General features: G+C 42.5%; 1 protein-coding gene and 1 pseudogene across 1 annotated transcript; both read right to left on the reverse strand.

Annotated features, from left to right (window-relative positions):
• Nucleotides 1–1,739: 1,739 nt before the first annotated feature.
• On the reverse strand, nt 1,740–7,101 carry LOC101613726 (annotated as a pseudogene).
• A 313-nt stretch (nt 7,102–7,414) lies between these two features.
• Prss37 (serine protease 37) lies at nt 7,415–14,547 on the reverse strand. Its single transcript, XM_004661085.2, has 5 exons — nt 14,514–14,547; nt 12,170–12,311; nt 10,085–10,338; nt 9,188–9,324; nt 7,415–7,561 (listed from the first exon to the last, which is right to left on the reverse strand). Exons 1-5 carry the CDS (start codon nt 14,545–14,547, stop codon nt 7,415–7,417), a joined length of 714 nt encoding a protein of 237 aa, XP_004661142.2.

A 14,547-nucleotide genomic window follows, 5' to 3' on the forward strand; every position in this document is an offset into this window, starting at 1 on the left:
CTGGAGCAAAAGGATTATTTCAAGTATAAAGCAAGCCTGTTATCACACTGTATCCAGTGTGAGACCCTGACTTAAGCAAAGGAAGATGAAACAAAACCAAAGAAATAACAAAAAACAAATTCATATACAGAAACCTTGTTTAGAGCTGGGGTTTTGTGAGGGGATACATTTTGGTTCTGAGGGTAGATCCATCATAAATGGAATCATTGCCTTTATATTTGGAAGGCTCTTATGTCACACGTACACATACATGGACATGTGTACACACACACATACATGGACATGTGTACACACACACACATACATGCACTTATTGGCTGTGAACTAGGAAGTAGGCCTTCTTCAGACACTGAATCTGTTGGCACCTGGGCATTGGACTTCACAGCCGCCCAAACCACAGGAATAGTTTATATGCCACCCAGTTTAAGATGCATTATGACAACTTAAACTAATGTACCACTATAAGATAAAGAATGTTGAAGTTGAAAAATATGAATGAAACATTTTCCTTACCTCTGGATACTGAGATTGAATTTTTTTTTTTTTTTTGGTTTGTCACACATTTATTGGGCACTTTTTCTGGACCAGGCATGGTGTAAGGCGCTGAGATAGAGCAATGACTACCTAAGGTAACTCAAGGAGCTCACAGTCTATGGTAAATTACTGAGTAAACTGAGGCACAGAGTGGTCCGTGACTTACTGAGGTAGAAACAGTGAGGTGCTAGAAAGGTGGACTAGAGCTGAAAGGTGGGCAGGGAACAAGGCATGGGAGGTGACCCCGACCGAGGAGCATGGCTGCGTGCAGAAGTGCACCCCAAAAACCTGCTTGCAGGAAACTTCACGTGATTGCCAATTTCACCATGACCAAATTCTCATCTCCGTGAGCTGATCTGTAACCTGACAGTATTTCTATACTTGCTCCCAAAGTCTTAAGGCAAGCTACCAACTGACTGAGACACAGTAATCCTGTAGGCAGCTGAAAATCAGCAAATACCTGACTCCAATTTTAGAATTGGAAACCATATTAAAATAGTTTAATTAAGTACATGAATTTAAATGTATAGCACATTTGTGACACTTCTACATGTAGAAATTTGAAAAAAAATAACTGCTAACTCTCATCCAGAGGATTCTAATAAGTTAGAGATATTAAGGAAATTAGAGCATTTATTTGTCACTTTCCACCTATACATTATTTTGGCTGTACAAGGCTGGAAAGTATGACTTAAGACATATTTCACAAGTAATCTAAACATTTTACAGATATATACAAAGACATCACATATCGTTCTGTGTGTACACCTAGCCAGTGTACAACACTTACAAACTTGCAAATGTGAACCAGTGTAAGGCAATTTCTCTTGTGTAACACAACAGGATTCTTTAGGGAAAGGCAGCATCTATGAGGAATTGCCTTTGTCAGACCTGACCATCTATTTTCATGCTATTCCTTGTGATAAAACTATTTCAGGAGACAAGATGTCTTTTTCACTGATAAAAGGCAGAGAACAATGATCAAAAGTGGATTCTGAATGTGGTCACCATAATTATCCAGTTACTCCAGTAGGGAGCTACTCAGCTCCTACTGGCCTTACTGCTGCTATGGAAGGAGAGTGAGGGCACTTCATGGCCATTTATTGCTGAGAATTAAACCGATGCGGAATTTATCCACATGTGCAGTTCTCAAACCTCAGTCCATTTCTCAGAGGCTGTCAGTTCCTCCCGAATGATCCTTCACTTCACTGAGGCGTTGCTTCTTTCTCGGGGCGTTCTGGGTGTTTGCTCTGAGAGGAGGAGGTCTCTGCTCCATCAGACGCGCTGCCACTTGAGTGGCTCTGCTCCACTTCACATAAACACACGTCAGTGGGTCCTTGGTGCTCCTTATGTGCACCGTTACGGAGTCTTCTCTGGGAGCTGCAACATCCAGTCTGGGTTCCTCTGGGGCCTTAACTGCGGTAACAATCTGTTCATGGAAGGCTTGAATGCTGAGAATATCCTGGTAGGTCACATACGCCAGTCTTTCATTTTCTTTGTCATCTGTTAACTCAAGCAGCTGTTGAGCACAATCTTTTTTTTTTTTTTTTTTTTTTTTGTCAATTCCCATTTATTTTTGGCTCTTGGGGCAATGTCATCCTTTCAATATGAAAAAAAGCAAGTTCAACACAAAATAGAAATCTGCAGTGTAGGATAGGACAAAATAAAGGGTAGGAAGTCAATGGCAACAGCAAAAAGATATCATGAAGATGGAGGGTGTCGTTTACCTCTCCTCTGGGGAGTGACCCAAACATCTATGTGGCAGCACACACCTTTCCACCCATCAGGGATATACTTTTTAAGTGGCCAGGGTTTTGGAGGGTCAGACCAAGGCTTCACCCCTATCCACTCAATAAGTCTTTGGCCAAGGGAAAGGAAGGAATCTGCTAGGAAAGGTTGTGGGGGGGGCGGGCATACACCATCGAGGGCTCAGGACAGCTGGAATGGAAAAAAAAAGACTACAAATTGAGATAATACTGTTAACACCTCACCTGAAGCTGGGAGATGAGGTAGGAAAGACTTGGAAGGTGTGACATTTAAAGCCTCAGTTGGTTGTCTCCCCGAATCTGTTTTTGGCTGAAGCCCCTAACCCTTCCTCAGTGACTTCTACCTGCTACCTCTCCCTTTAACCCTGGATAATGGCCACTCTATCTGGGTTCTTCAGCACCAGGCTGGTTCCTAATATGATTTGGAGGAGACTCAAGTGAGCACAATCTTTGATTAACTCGCCAGTGCATCTTCCATTGCTGATAAGTCGGAGAGTTCTTCCTGGAGTTTCTTTTGTTGGGGCACTGTTCCAAAATTTTTAAGATCAGATCCTATCCACCGAATATGATCCTTAGATTTCTTTTCCACTAGCTCGATGCCATCTAAGACATTGGTGATGTCATACACTCGCCATTTTCATACTCCCAATTTTGTGGCAACCTGGTTTAAGTCAAGAATGCCCCCAGGAGCAGATCTGACAAGATCCATAAATTTTCGAGTTAGATAAACCAGTGACACATCAAAACGAGGCCTCTTCACTTTTAGAGTTCTCATGGATACATACTGTACATTTTTTCCTGAATTAATCCGTATCTTTGGTGGCAGCAGGCTCTCCACATTGATGGGGTCCTGGCAGCGGCGGTGCACCGTCTCCTGGGCCGGGTCCACCAGCAGGCTGGGCAGTCTCCGCGCTGGCCGCTGCTGACTCACGCTGCCCCGCGGGCCACAGGCTCGGGCCACAGGCGCGCGGTGGGGGACGAGGCGGACCCGCTGCGCTCAGGACCCCAGGCCCGCCATCTTCCTGCCGAGATTATTGAAATTTTTTTAAAAAAACTTTAATTTTTATTAGCATTTTCCATGATTATAAAAAATATCCCATGGTAATTCCCTTCCTCCCCCACCCCCCACACTTTCCCCTTTGAGATTCCATTCTCCATCATATTACCTCCTCATATTAATCATTGTACTTACATATATACAATATCAACCTATTAAGTACCCGCCTCCCTTCCTTTCTCTTCCCTTTATGTTTCCTTTTTACCTTACTGGCCTCTGCTACTAAGTATTTTCCTTCTCACGCAGAAGCCCAATCATCTGTAGCTAGGATCCACATATGAGAGAGAACATGTGGCGCTTGGCTTTCTGGGCCTGGGTTACCTCACTTAGTATAATCCTTTCCAGGTCCATCCATTTTTCTGAAAATTTCATAACTTCATTTTTCTTTACCGTTGAGTAGAACTCCATTGTATAAATGTGTCACATCTTCATTATCCACTCATCAGTTGAGGGACAACTAGGCTGGTTCCATTTCCCAGCTATTATAAATTGAGCAGCAATAAACATGGTTGAGCACGTACTTCTAAGGAAATGAGATGAGTCCTTAGGATATATGCCTAGGAGTGCTATAGCTGGGTCATATGGTAGATCAATCTTGAGCTGTTTTAGGAACCTCCACACTGATTTCCACAATGGCTGGACCAGATTGCATTCCCACCAGCAGTGCAGAAGGGTTCCTCTTTTTCCACATCCCCACAAACATTTATGATCATTTGTTTTCATGATGGTGGCCAATCTGACAGGAGTGAGAATGAATCTCAATGTAGTTTTAATCTGCATTTCCCTGATGACTAGGGACGTAGAACATATTTTTAGATGCTTATATGCCATTTGTATTTCTTCCTTTGAGAATGCTCTATTTAGCTCCTTAGCCCATTTTTTGATTGGCTTGTTTGATTCCTTATTATTTAACTTTTTGAGTTCTTTGTATATCCTAGATATTAATCCTCTGTCAGATATCATGCTGGAAAAGATTTTTTTCCCATTCTGTAGGTTGCCTCTTTGCTTTTTTCACTGTGTCCTTTGCAGTGCAAAATCTTTGTAATTTCATGAGGTCCCAGTGATTAATCTGTGGTTTTATTGCCTGAGCAATTGGGGTTGTATTCAGAAAGTCTTTGCCAAGACCAATATGTTGAAGGGTTTCCCCCACTTTTTCCTCTAGCAGTTTCAGAGTTTCAGGTCTGAGGTTAAGGTCTTTAATCCATTTGGACTTAATTCTTGTGCATGGCGAGAGAGAAGAATCTATTTTCATCCTTCTGCAAATATATATCCAGTTTTCCCAACACCATTTGCTGAAGAGGCTATCTTTTCTCCAATGAGTATTTTGGGCATCTTTATCGAATATCAGGTGGCTATAGCTACTTGGGCTTACATCTGGGTCCTCTATTTTGTTCCACTGATCTACATGTCTGTTTTTGTGCCAGTACCATGCTGTTTTTGTTACTATGGCTCTGTAGTATAGGTTAAAATCAGGTATGGTGATACCACCAGCCTTATTTTTGTTGCTCAGTATTATTTTAGATACTCGAGGTTTTTTGTGGTTCCAAATGAATTTTTGGATTGTTTTTTCTATTTCTATGAAGAATGCTTTTGGAATTTTGATAGGGATTGCATTAAATGTGTAGATTGCTTTAGGTAAGATTGCCATTTTCACAATATTGATTCTTCCAATCCAGGAACAAGGGATATTTCTCCACTTTCTAGTGTCTTCTGCAATTTCTCGCTTGAGTGTTTTAAAGTTCTCATTGTAGAGATTCTTTACTTCCTTGGTTAGGTTTATTCCAAGGTACTTTTTTTTTTTTTTGATGAAATTGTGAATGGGAGTGATTCTCTGATTTCATCCTCTGTGTGTTTGTTGTTAGCATATATGAAGGCTACTGATTTCTGTGTATTTATTTTGTATCCTGCTACATGGCTGTAGGTTTTGATCAGCTCTAACAGTTTGCTAGTAGAGTCTTTAGGGTCCTTTATGTATAGAATCATGTCATCTGCAAATAATGATAACTTGATCTCTTCCTTTCCAATTTGTATCCCTTTTATGTGTGTCTCTTGCCTTATTGCTATGGCTAAGACTTCCAAACTATATTAAATAAAAGTGGGACAGTGGACAGATAATAAAAACACCCCAGGCAAAACTTTACTTCAATAAATTTGAAAACTTAGATGAAATTGTAAATTTCTAGAAAAATACAATTTACAAAAACGGAGTTCAGGGGGTTGGAGAGATTGCTTAGTGGTTAAGGCACTTGCCTGCAAAGGCTAAAAGTCCCAGGTTTGATTCCCCAGTACCCACATAGAGCCAGATTCACTAGGTGGTGCATGTGCCTGGAGTTTGTTTGCAATAGTTAGAGGCCCTTGCGTGCCCATTCTCTCTCTTTGTTTGCCTCTTTCTGTTTCTCTCTCTTTCCCCCCTCTCAAATAAATAAATAATTTTAAAAACTGAGTTACGAAGAAATAAGAACATACTTATTTAATATAATAGCTTGAAGTAATAGCAGTTATTCCCATGCAGAAAAATTTATAGATAAAAATTAACCCTGTTATAATTTACTTGTTTTTTTAAAATTTTTATTTATTTATTGAGAGAGAGAAAGAGAGAGAGAGAATGGTTGTGCCAGGGCATCTGGCCACTGCAAATGAACTCTAGATGCGTGTGGCCTCTTGTGCATCTGGCCAACGTGGTTCCTAGGGAATTGAACTTGGGTCCTTTGGCTTTGCAAGCAAGTACCTTAACCGCTAAGCCATCCCTCCAGCCCTATAATTTAATCTCTAAAAAGCTATTCTAGATAATTGAAGAATAAGGGAAATAACTTCCCAATTTCACTCTGAAGCTGATACAATCTTGGCCCCCAAACCAGACAGAAATCAAAGGCAAAAAACCATAGGCCAACTTAACCTGTAAATATAAAAGTAAGATATGTGAAATACAAATGATCATTTGATCAGAAAACAGAATGTAACACCAGATTAAAACACTGGATATGCCATGATCAAGGTGTTTATCTCAAGAATTCAGGGATTTGTTGCCCTTATCTCAACACTGTTGTGGTTTGGGTATGAAGTGTACCCTGCAAGAGGCTCATGTGTTACAGGCGTGGTCCCCATGCAGTGTTCAGTGCTGGGCTTTTAAAATTTTTTATTTATTTTTAATTTTTATTTATTTATTTGAAAGTGACAGAAAGAGAGAGAATGGGCATGCCAGGGCCTCCAGCCACTGCAAAACAAACTCCAGACGTTGTACATCTGGCTAACACAGGTCCTGGGGAATCAAGCCTTGAACCAGGGTCCTTAGGCTTCACAGGCAAGCACTTAACCACTAAGCCATCTCTCCAGCCTCCTTCACTGACCTTTTTTGAGGCAGGACCTCTCATTGGCCTGGAGCTTGCCAAGTAAACTAAACGGGCTGGTCAGCAAGCTTCAGAAATCTGTCTGCCTGTGCCTCCTCAGTGCTGGAATTCTAAGCAAGCACGCCCCACCACTCCAGGCATTGTTACGTGGGTTCTGGGGATTGAACTCTGGTCCTCAATCTTTCAAAGCAAGCGGGACTCACTGAACTATATATATCCCCAGCCCTAGCTGCAGCCAAGATCTTAAAACAGTCTGTCCTGCCCCTCAGGATACTTTCCTTTCCTCTGAAGCTAGTACTATGCCTATATTTTATTTGCCCTGACCCCACACCCCAGAGCAACGCCATGGATTCCCTTGTAATAGCGAGGCAAATTGCACGAGATTTAGAATAGGCATTTTGGCATTTCATTCAAAGCTCTGATAATCTGATAATTATGGGCTATGCTTTCTTTAGCTGTAAGTCTTCTTTTGTAAAGGAGGATGAAAAACAACTTCAAGGTTTTGTCATAAGCATTACTACGTATAGTAATGAGCGTAACCCAGGACAGTGCAGCAGGGTATGGGCGCAGGCTCAAAGAAGCCGACACTGGCTGCCAAGTGTGCTGCACCTGAACATTCCTACTTGGAGATTTTATTTTGAGTTTAGGGAGCATATGATCTTGTATAGTCAATGGCAGAGACAGTGGGCTGCAGAGGGCGAAGTAGGGATTCAATTTTTCCTATCTTTAGTGGTTTTCTCAATCCATGACACATACTTGTAAACATTGGTATAGATACCAACGTCTCCTCCCATGAAGTTTCCAACCTCGATCCCTTGTAGCTTGTTTTTACAAATGACAGTCGCAACAGCCACTTCCTGTCAGAGATGAGAGAGAGAAAGAGAGAGAGTCATCAGGTCCTCTCACAGGAATCCTCCCTAGAAGCTCTCACTTCAGATGAGCTCTGCTGAGAGGCAGCATGATGTCATAAAAGGGGCACTGAGTTGGAGGACTGAGAGCTTAGGCTCTTTTTGTCTAACTTGGTGGTAGCTAGCTTTGTTTGATCTTGAAAATCCAAGATCAGCGTCTCTGGATATCCCATATAAAATGAGTCCTTCCTCATTTTGAAGTAAGGTTTTTTTGTTTTTTTGTTTGTTTTTGTTTTTTGTTTTTTTTGAGGTAGGGTTTAATTCTAGCACAGGCTGACCTGGAATTCACTATGTAATTTCAGGGTGGCCTTGAACTCATGGAGATCCTGAGTGGTTGGGATTAAAGGCGTGTGCCACCATGCCCAGTTTGAAGTAAGTTTTAACTTGTTAAAAGTTTGATTTTTTTTTAAATTAAAAAAAAAAAGTGTTCCCCCCCCCCACTCTTTTACTTGTAGCTATGAGAATGAATATCCAGCAAAGTGGGAATAACTAGAGGTATGTAATACACTTCAGTGAATAAAGTTTGATCAAAAGCGGGATGAAAGAGAGAGCAACGGGCTCATTTGATGAGAGGCAGCTGAGACAATGGTCTTTTAGAGTTCAAGCTTTCCTTAAGAGAGTTGGAAGTGGGGTCTAAAGACAAAGGGGAGAGGGGCAAGTGAGCTCTGGAAATCCAAGAAACGGGGTGTTCTCTTTTATGAGTTTCTGGGGGAAATGGTGTGTCTGGACACATTATATGAGAGAAGTTAGAGTCGGTAGAAGAGAGATAAAGAAGGTCTTTAGTCCTTCCAGGTGTCTAAGGAGGTGTGGCTGCTCTGTTCCTCTTCTGCTCTTAGGTAAGTCCCAAGGCCATGCAGGTGGCTTTGTTGGGACTTGTTATAGATTTCTTGCTCAGTCTTGGTCCCTAGGCAGTAGGGGCCTCAAAGTCATTATTCTGTTTTCTTTTTAAAATATATTATTGGGCTGGAGAGATGGCTTAGTGGTTAGGCGCTCGCCTGTGAAGCCTAAGGACCCCAGTTCGAGGCTCGGTTCCCCAGGTCCCACGTTAGCCAGATGCACAAGGGGGCGCACGCGTCTGGAGTTCATTTGCAGAGGCTGGAAGCCCTGGCGCGCCCATTCTCTCTCTCCCTCTACCTGTCTTTCTCTCTATGTCTGTTGCTCTCAAATAAATAAAAAATGAACAAAAAATATTTATTTATTTATTTGAGAGGTAGAGAGGGAGGGAGGGAGAGAGAAAATGGGCACACCGGGGCTTCCAGCCACTATAAACGAACTCCAAATGCAGGGTCTCCTTGTGTATCTGGCTTATGTGGGTCCTGGGGAAATCAAACCAGGGTCCTTTGGCTTTGCAGGCAAGTGCCCCAACCGCTAAGCCATCTTCTCCAGCCCATTATACTGTTTTCTAACAAAGCTCTTTGTAAGGGGAATCCCTGATTAGGAAATGAAAAGTCTCATTGTAGTGGCCTTATAAAAATCTCAAAAAAATGACAATAAAAAAATGGCACCCCGGTTAAATAGTTAACAGGACAATATACAAGTAAGATAAATCTGAATGTAGATTAAAAAAACATTTACCCCCATAATCCGGTTGAGTACTTTCATAAATTTAATACAGATGGAGTTCCGGTGGCTGCTTCCTTGCTCAGTCATCTGACATTCTTCGTCAGTCATCACAGGGGCCTCAAGGTTCTGCCGTAAGTCAGGATGCCTCTCTGAGAGAAGAAGACAGAGTGAGAGGAAACAGCCTGGTCACAATTGCTATTCAATTCTAACCCTCACTTCAATGTCTCTCTGTCTCTTTCTCTCTCTCTTTCTGTGTGTGTCCTGTGTGTGTAGTTAAAACGGAAAAGAACAAGGGAATAAATGAACTTGAGTCACTATGAATGTTAATCCAGAGTATTGTGATCTGGTCACTGAAATAACAGTGTCCATTTTCCTCTGTGTCCAGTCCTGAGGGAATCAGATTACCTGACTCAGTTTGTCTGAGCTGTCTTTTACATGTGAAATGGGACCACTGGCCTCCTTCGTGGGAATGGCATCTCTAGCAACCAGGAATGATGTGGTCTGTGTGCAGTCGGATGGACTGGGGGCTCTGGCTGCGAAAGCCCTGCAGAGGCAGGGAAGGGACATTTGACACCAGGGAGCAGAGAAGCATTGGGCTTCTGGGCAGGTGTCCAGACGACTCTTTTTTTGTTTTTGCTTTTTTTGAGGTAAGGTCTCGCTGTAGCCCAGGCTGACCTGGAATTCACTCTGTAGTCTCAGGGTGGCCTTGAACTCATGGCGATTCTCCTACCTCTGCCTCCCGAGTGCTGGGATCAAAGGCGTGCACCACCATGCCCAGCTTCCCTGACTGCTCTTGTAGTGTCCCCCTTAGGTCTCCAGCCATTCCCCAGTGGCCCCCTTCTCTTAGGACATGGATACTCCTCTTCAGGGGGAAGCTGACATCCTTAATTTGCTGGGAGGAGCACTCACCGTTGTTATCTTGGCTCCAGTCCAAACCTGAAACTATACACTTGGTGCCTGGCTGGACATTGCTGGTGGCAATGGGCATGACTTGGACTTTGTGGTTGAGAACGGGGGGCTTAGAAAGCTTAATGAGCATGAGGTCATCCTGTGGGGCAGCGTCGCTGTAGTTCCAGTAGCGGATGATCTGGATGGGACTAATTGTCTGCTCTGTACCGTCTCTCACTCTGCTTTTGAAATTTCCTAGCATCACCTTCAAATTCCTGGAGGGAGAAGGGGAAAGTAACTGTCATCGTTGTTAAGGCATTGGGTATTGGGTATTACAATGTGGCAGGTACTGTGAATGATGCTCTATCTTGATTGTCGCATCTGCTCACAATATGTCGGGGCAGTGGGACCCTGTGTTTATTCCTAGCGGAGACCTTAACCACTGGGTTTGAAGGTGATGTCCTTAATGCAGTGGAGATGAAGATAATGCTTGTGAAGTTTAGTATTCTACCCTCTCTCTACATCTGATCTATCACGGTGTAAAATTTGCATTTTAGGGGAAACAGGAGAATGAAATGACCAGAGAATTGTCCATCTTCTGTTTTCTTCACCCAAACCACTGACGGGTGTCTCTAAGCTGCTCTGAAGTTTTGGAAGGTAGCATGTGGACTAAATCCATGAGATTTCTTGGTTAGCAGGAAGCACTGGAAGCACTTGAAGGGAGAAGGGGGAGGCTGTAGTCTTTTGTCCTCTCTGCTCTCTGTCTGCGTCAGTGCCTCAGATCAGCTGTGTCTGTTTTCAAAATTATATTCATTTGTAAGGAAAGAGAGGGGCGGGGGGAGAGGGACATGCCAAGATCACTTGTTGCTGTAAACAAACTGCATGTGCCACTTTGTGTATATGACTTTACATGGGTATGGGCACTGGGAAATTGAACCCTGTCCAGCAGGCTTTGCAAGCAAGGACCTTTAACAGCTGAGTCACCTCCCCATTCCTTGGTTGTGTCTTTTATTTTTTGGTTTTTCAAGGTAGGATCTCACTCTAGCTCAGGCTGTCCTGGAATTCACTATGTAGTCTCAGGGCAGCCTCAGACTCATGGAGATCCTCCTGCCTCTGCCTCCCGAGTGCTGGAATTAAAGGCGTGCGCCACCACACCTGGCTTGGCTGTGTCTTTGACAAAGGTTACCCTTGCCATCAGGTAGACTCTTCATGCATAAGTGTCTTCCTCAATCCCTTTCTTTCCTTATAGGCATACAGATGGGATGGGCACTATATATATATATATGGGCATATAGTGCTCCTAAGACTGCCTTTGGGGGACCTGTGACTGTTTGCGTTTTCCTGTCATTATGTGCATTACTTTTTTAGTTCTCTTCTCAAAGCTCTTCTAAATTTACCTAATTGGAGTGAATTGTACCTTATCTGCTGGGTTCTTTAAAAGTTTTTCTTTTTCTTATTTTGAGAGAGGGAGAGAGAGAGAGAGAGAGAGAGAGAGGAGGGAGGGAGGGAGGGAGGGAGGGAGGGAGAGAGAGAGAGAGAGAGAGAGAGAGAGAGAGAGAGAGAGAGAGAGGGAGAGAGAGAGGGAGAGAGAGAGAGAGAATGGGCATGCCAGGGCCTTCAGTTGCTGTGAACAAACTCTAGACACGTGCGACATTGTGCACTTGCATTACTGTGTCTGGCTTATGTGGGACCTGGAGATTCAAACATGAGTTCTTAGACCTCACAGGCTAAACCATCTCTGCAGCCTCTTCTCTGTTCTTAATGGAAGAAATGCATTCATGTCTTAGTGCAAAATTTTACAAAAAGACAGGTGAGATATAGAGGAGGTGTGACGTGTGGCTCGGGCCTTTCCATAGCAGCATTGTCAATGTTTTTCAGGACAGGTTTCTAGGTGGGGGAGCCACAGCGCACGCTAAGAATTCTGGCGGCATCCTCACTAGGCGTCTACCCACTAAGATGACAGTAGCTCTCTTCCCTGATGGGGTGATGAAAAGCATCCTTAGGCATTGTCAAGTGGACACAAGGGGGACAGTTGCCCTTATTGGAGAATTTCTGATTTGGAGTGAGTCGGACCAGCTTCAGGGGTTGAGGTTGCTCAGTACTCACGGTAAGTAGCAGTGAGATGGGGCTAGCACCCAGATGGGTTTGATGAGGACACCTACACAAGGGTTGAAGTAAGACTTGAGGTACACCAAATAGGGAGCATGGTCTTCTTTTTGCACAGCCGAGTGAGCAAAGAAAGACATCCCTGTGGAAAATAAATGATCTTCTTAATATACCAAGGTCAGTGTCTTCCCAGTTGAAAAGAAATATGGATGATTTAAAAGAAGTAATCAGGGCCAGAGATAGTTCAGTGGTTAAGTGCTTGCCTGTGAAGCCTAAGGACCCCAGTTTGAGGCTCGATTCCCCAGGACCCATGTAAGCCAGATGCACAAGGTGGCGCATGCATCTTGAGTCATTTGCAGTGGCTGGAGGCCCTGGCGCGCCCATTCTCTCTCTCTGCCTCTTTCTCTGTCTGTCTGTTGCTCTCAAATAAATAAAAATAAACAAAACTTAAAAAAAATAGAAATGAAAAGAAGTAATCAATTAATTACACTTTGCATAATACTTATAATAATCATTTTTGATTAATATTGCTAATATTTAAGAAAGTGTATGTGAAAGACACATTTGCAGCTTCTAAGTTGACTTTAGTTTCTTAAAAATTAATTTAGAAATAGGCATTGAGAATTATAAATTCTCATAATTTGTGACTTGATAATTCCAACCACAATAATCTGTTTTAATGAAATAATCAGATATACACATATTATTAAAAGTCTAATCATTTTAGCACTATTTATATTAGCTGAACATTGGAAGCCTAAATATCTAATACAGTATTGCTAAGTACTGAAATAAATAAGCACATGAACATGTGAAAGATCATCTATTGAAATTGTATTTAAAATATTAAATAGCAAAATGAAATATTAGTAACATTTCAGTTAAAATAATGGAATACATATAATACAATTTAATTGTCTAAAAACAAAAATAATTTAAATGAAAAATGTCAGTTATTGGTATGTTACGCATGGACAGTGATATAGTTCATTTTTCTACTTTAAAAAAAAACCCCAAATTTCTAAAATGAACATTTAGTTTTTTCAGTTTTAAAAATATTTTACTCTTAAAATGGTTTTGCTCTTATATCCCCTCTCCCTGACCTCCATTCCAGGGAGGTTATTGGTATCCATTGTGAGGTCTATTATTTTTATAAATGAAATATTAAAAAAACAAAATATAAAAGAAAATAATGCTCAATCTAGTGTCAGAAACACTTCCTATCTTGACTGTTCTTGGTACTTTTGCTGATCCTACCACAATGGGCCTGACCCTCACCCACCTCCTCTGTGTGATCATAGTTCAAAACTCCAAGGGTGTCCTAGGATGGACTAAGGAGGGCAAGAGACACTGAACTCTATATCAGGTACCAGCCCCCTTGTTTTGCACAGACTTATCTCAGCTTCACGGCAGCTCTGTGACATTGGCAACATATCCCATCCCACCTCAGCTGAGGTGGAGTTTACCCAGCTAATACAGATGCGACCTTGGCCATCAGGGAGTAGTTGGAAATGCCTCACCAGTCAATTCTACAGCCAGAGCTTCATGGAAGCAGGGAATGCAGAAGGCAGGGACCCTAGTATTGAGTATCTTGTTTCCACTTTTACCATTCATTGCATTCTGAGCTTATAGGGAAGAGGACTTATCTGAAGTCCCCATGGGATCTCTGTCCTTGTTGACTGAAGGACTTTTATCATGGCTAAGGCAGGCCATATTTTAGATTAAAGGGTGGGAGCACTCACTATTGAGGCATTTCCAGGCAGCTGTGTGCTATAACCCATCCCATAGCTTAGTATTTAGAAGGATGGAATTAGTCTACTGCTGACAGCCTTTGGATGTGGTATGAGGAGACCTTAATTCTGCTTGTGGAAGTTTTCCTTCCTTCCTTCCTTCCTTCCTTCCTTCCTTCCTTCCTTCCTTCCTTCCTTCCTTCCTTCCTTCCTTCCTCTCTTTTGTTTTGCTGTTTTTTAAATTTTATTTTTATTTTTATTTATTTATTTGAGAGCAACAGAGAGAGAGAGAGAGAGAGAGAGAGAGAGAGAGAGAGAGAGAGAGAGAGAGAGAGAGAGGGAGAGGGAGAATGGGTGCACCAGGGCCTCCAGCTATTGCAAATGAACTTCCGACTTGTGCGCCCCCTTGTGCATCTGGCTAACGTGGGTCCTGGGGAATCGAGCCTCGAACCAGGGTCCTTAGGCTTCATGGGCAAGCGCTTAACCTCTAAGCCATCTCTCCAGCCCTGCACTGATTATTTATTGATTGTTCTCTTGCAACTTTCCCACATTTCACCTTTGCCTCATCCCATCCTATGTTGACCTACGCCTTAAGGGAAAGAGTAGTTACATACCAGCTAGGATGCTCATATAGAAAATAAGTTTCAT

This window comes from Jaculus jaculus, chromosome 10, assembly GCF_020740685.1.
Source record: "Jaculus jaculus isolate mJacJac1 chromosome 10, mJacJac1.mat.Y.cur, whole genome shotgun sequence".
NCBI classification, from domain to species: Eukaryota; Metazoa; Chordata; class Mammalia; order Rodentia; family Dipodidae; genus Jaculus; species Jaculus jaculus.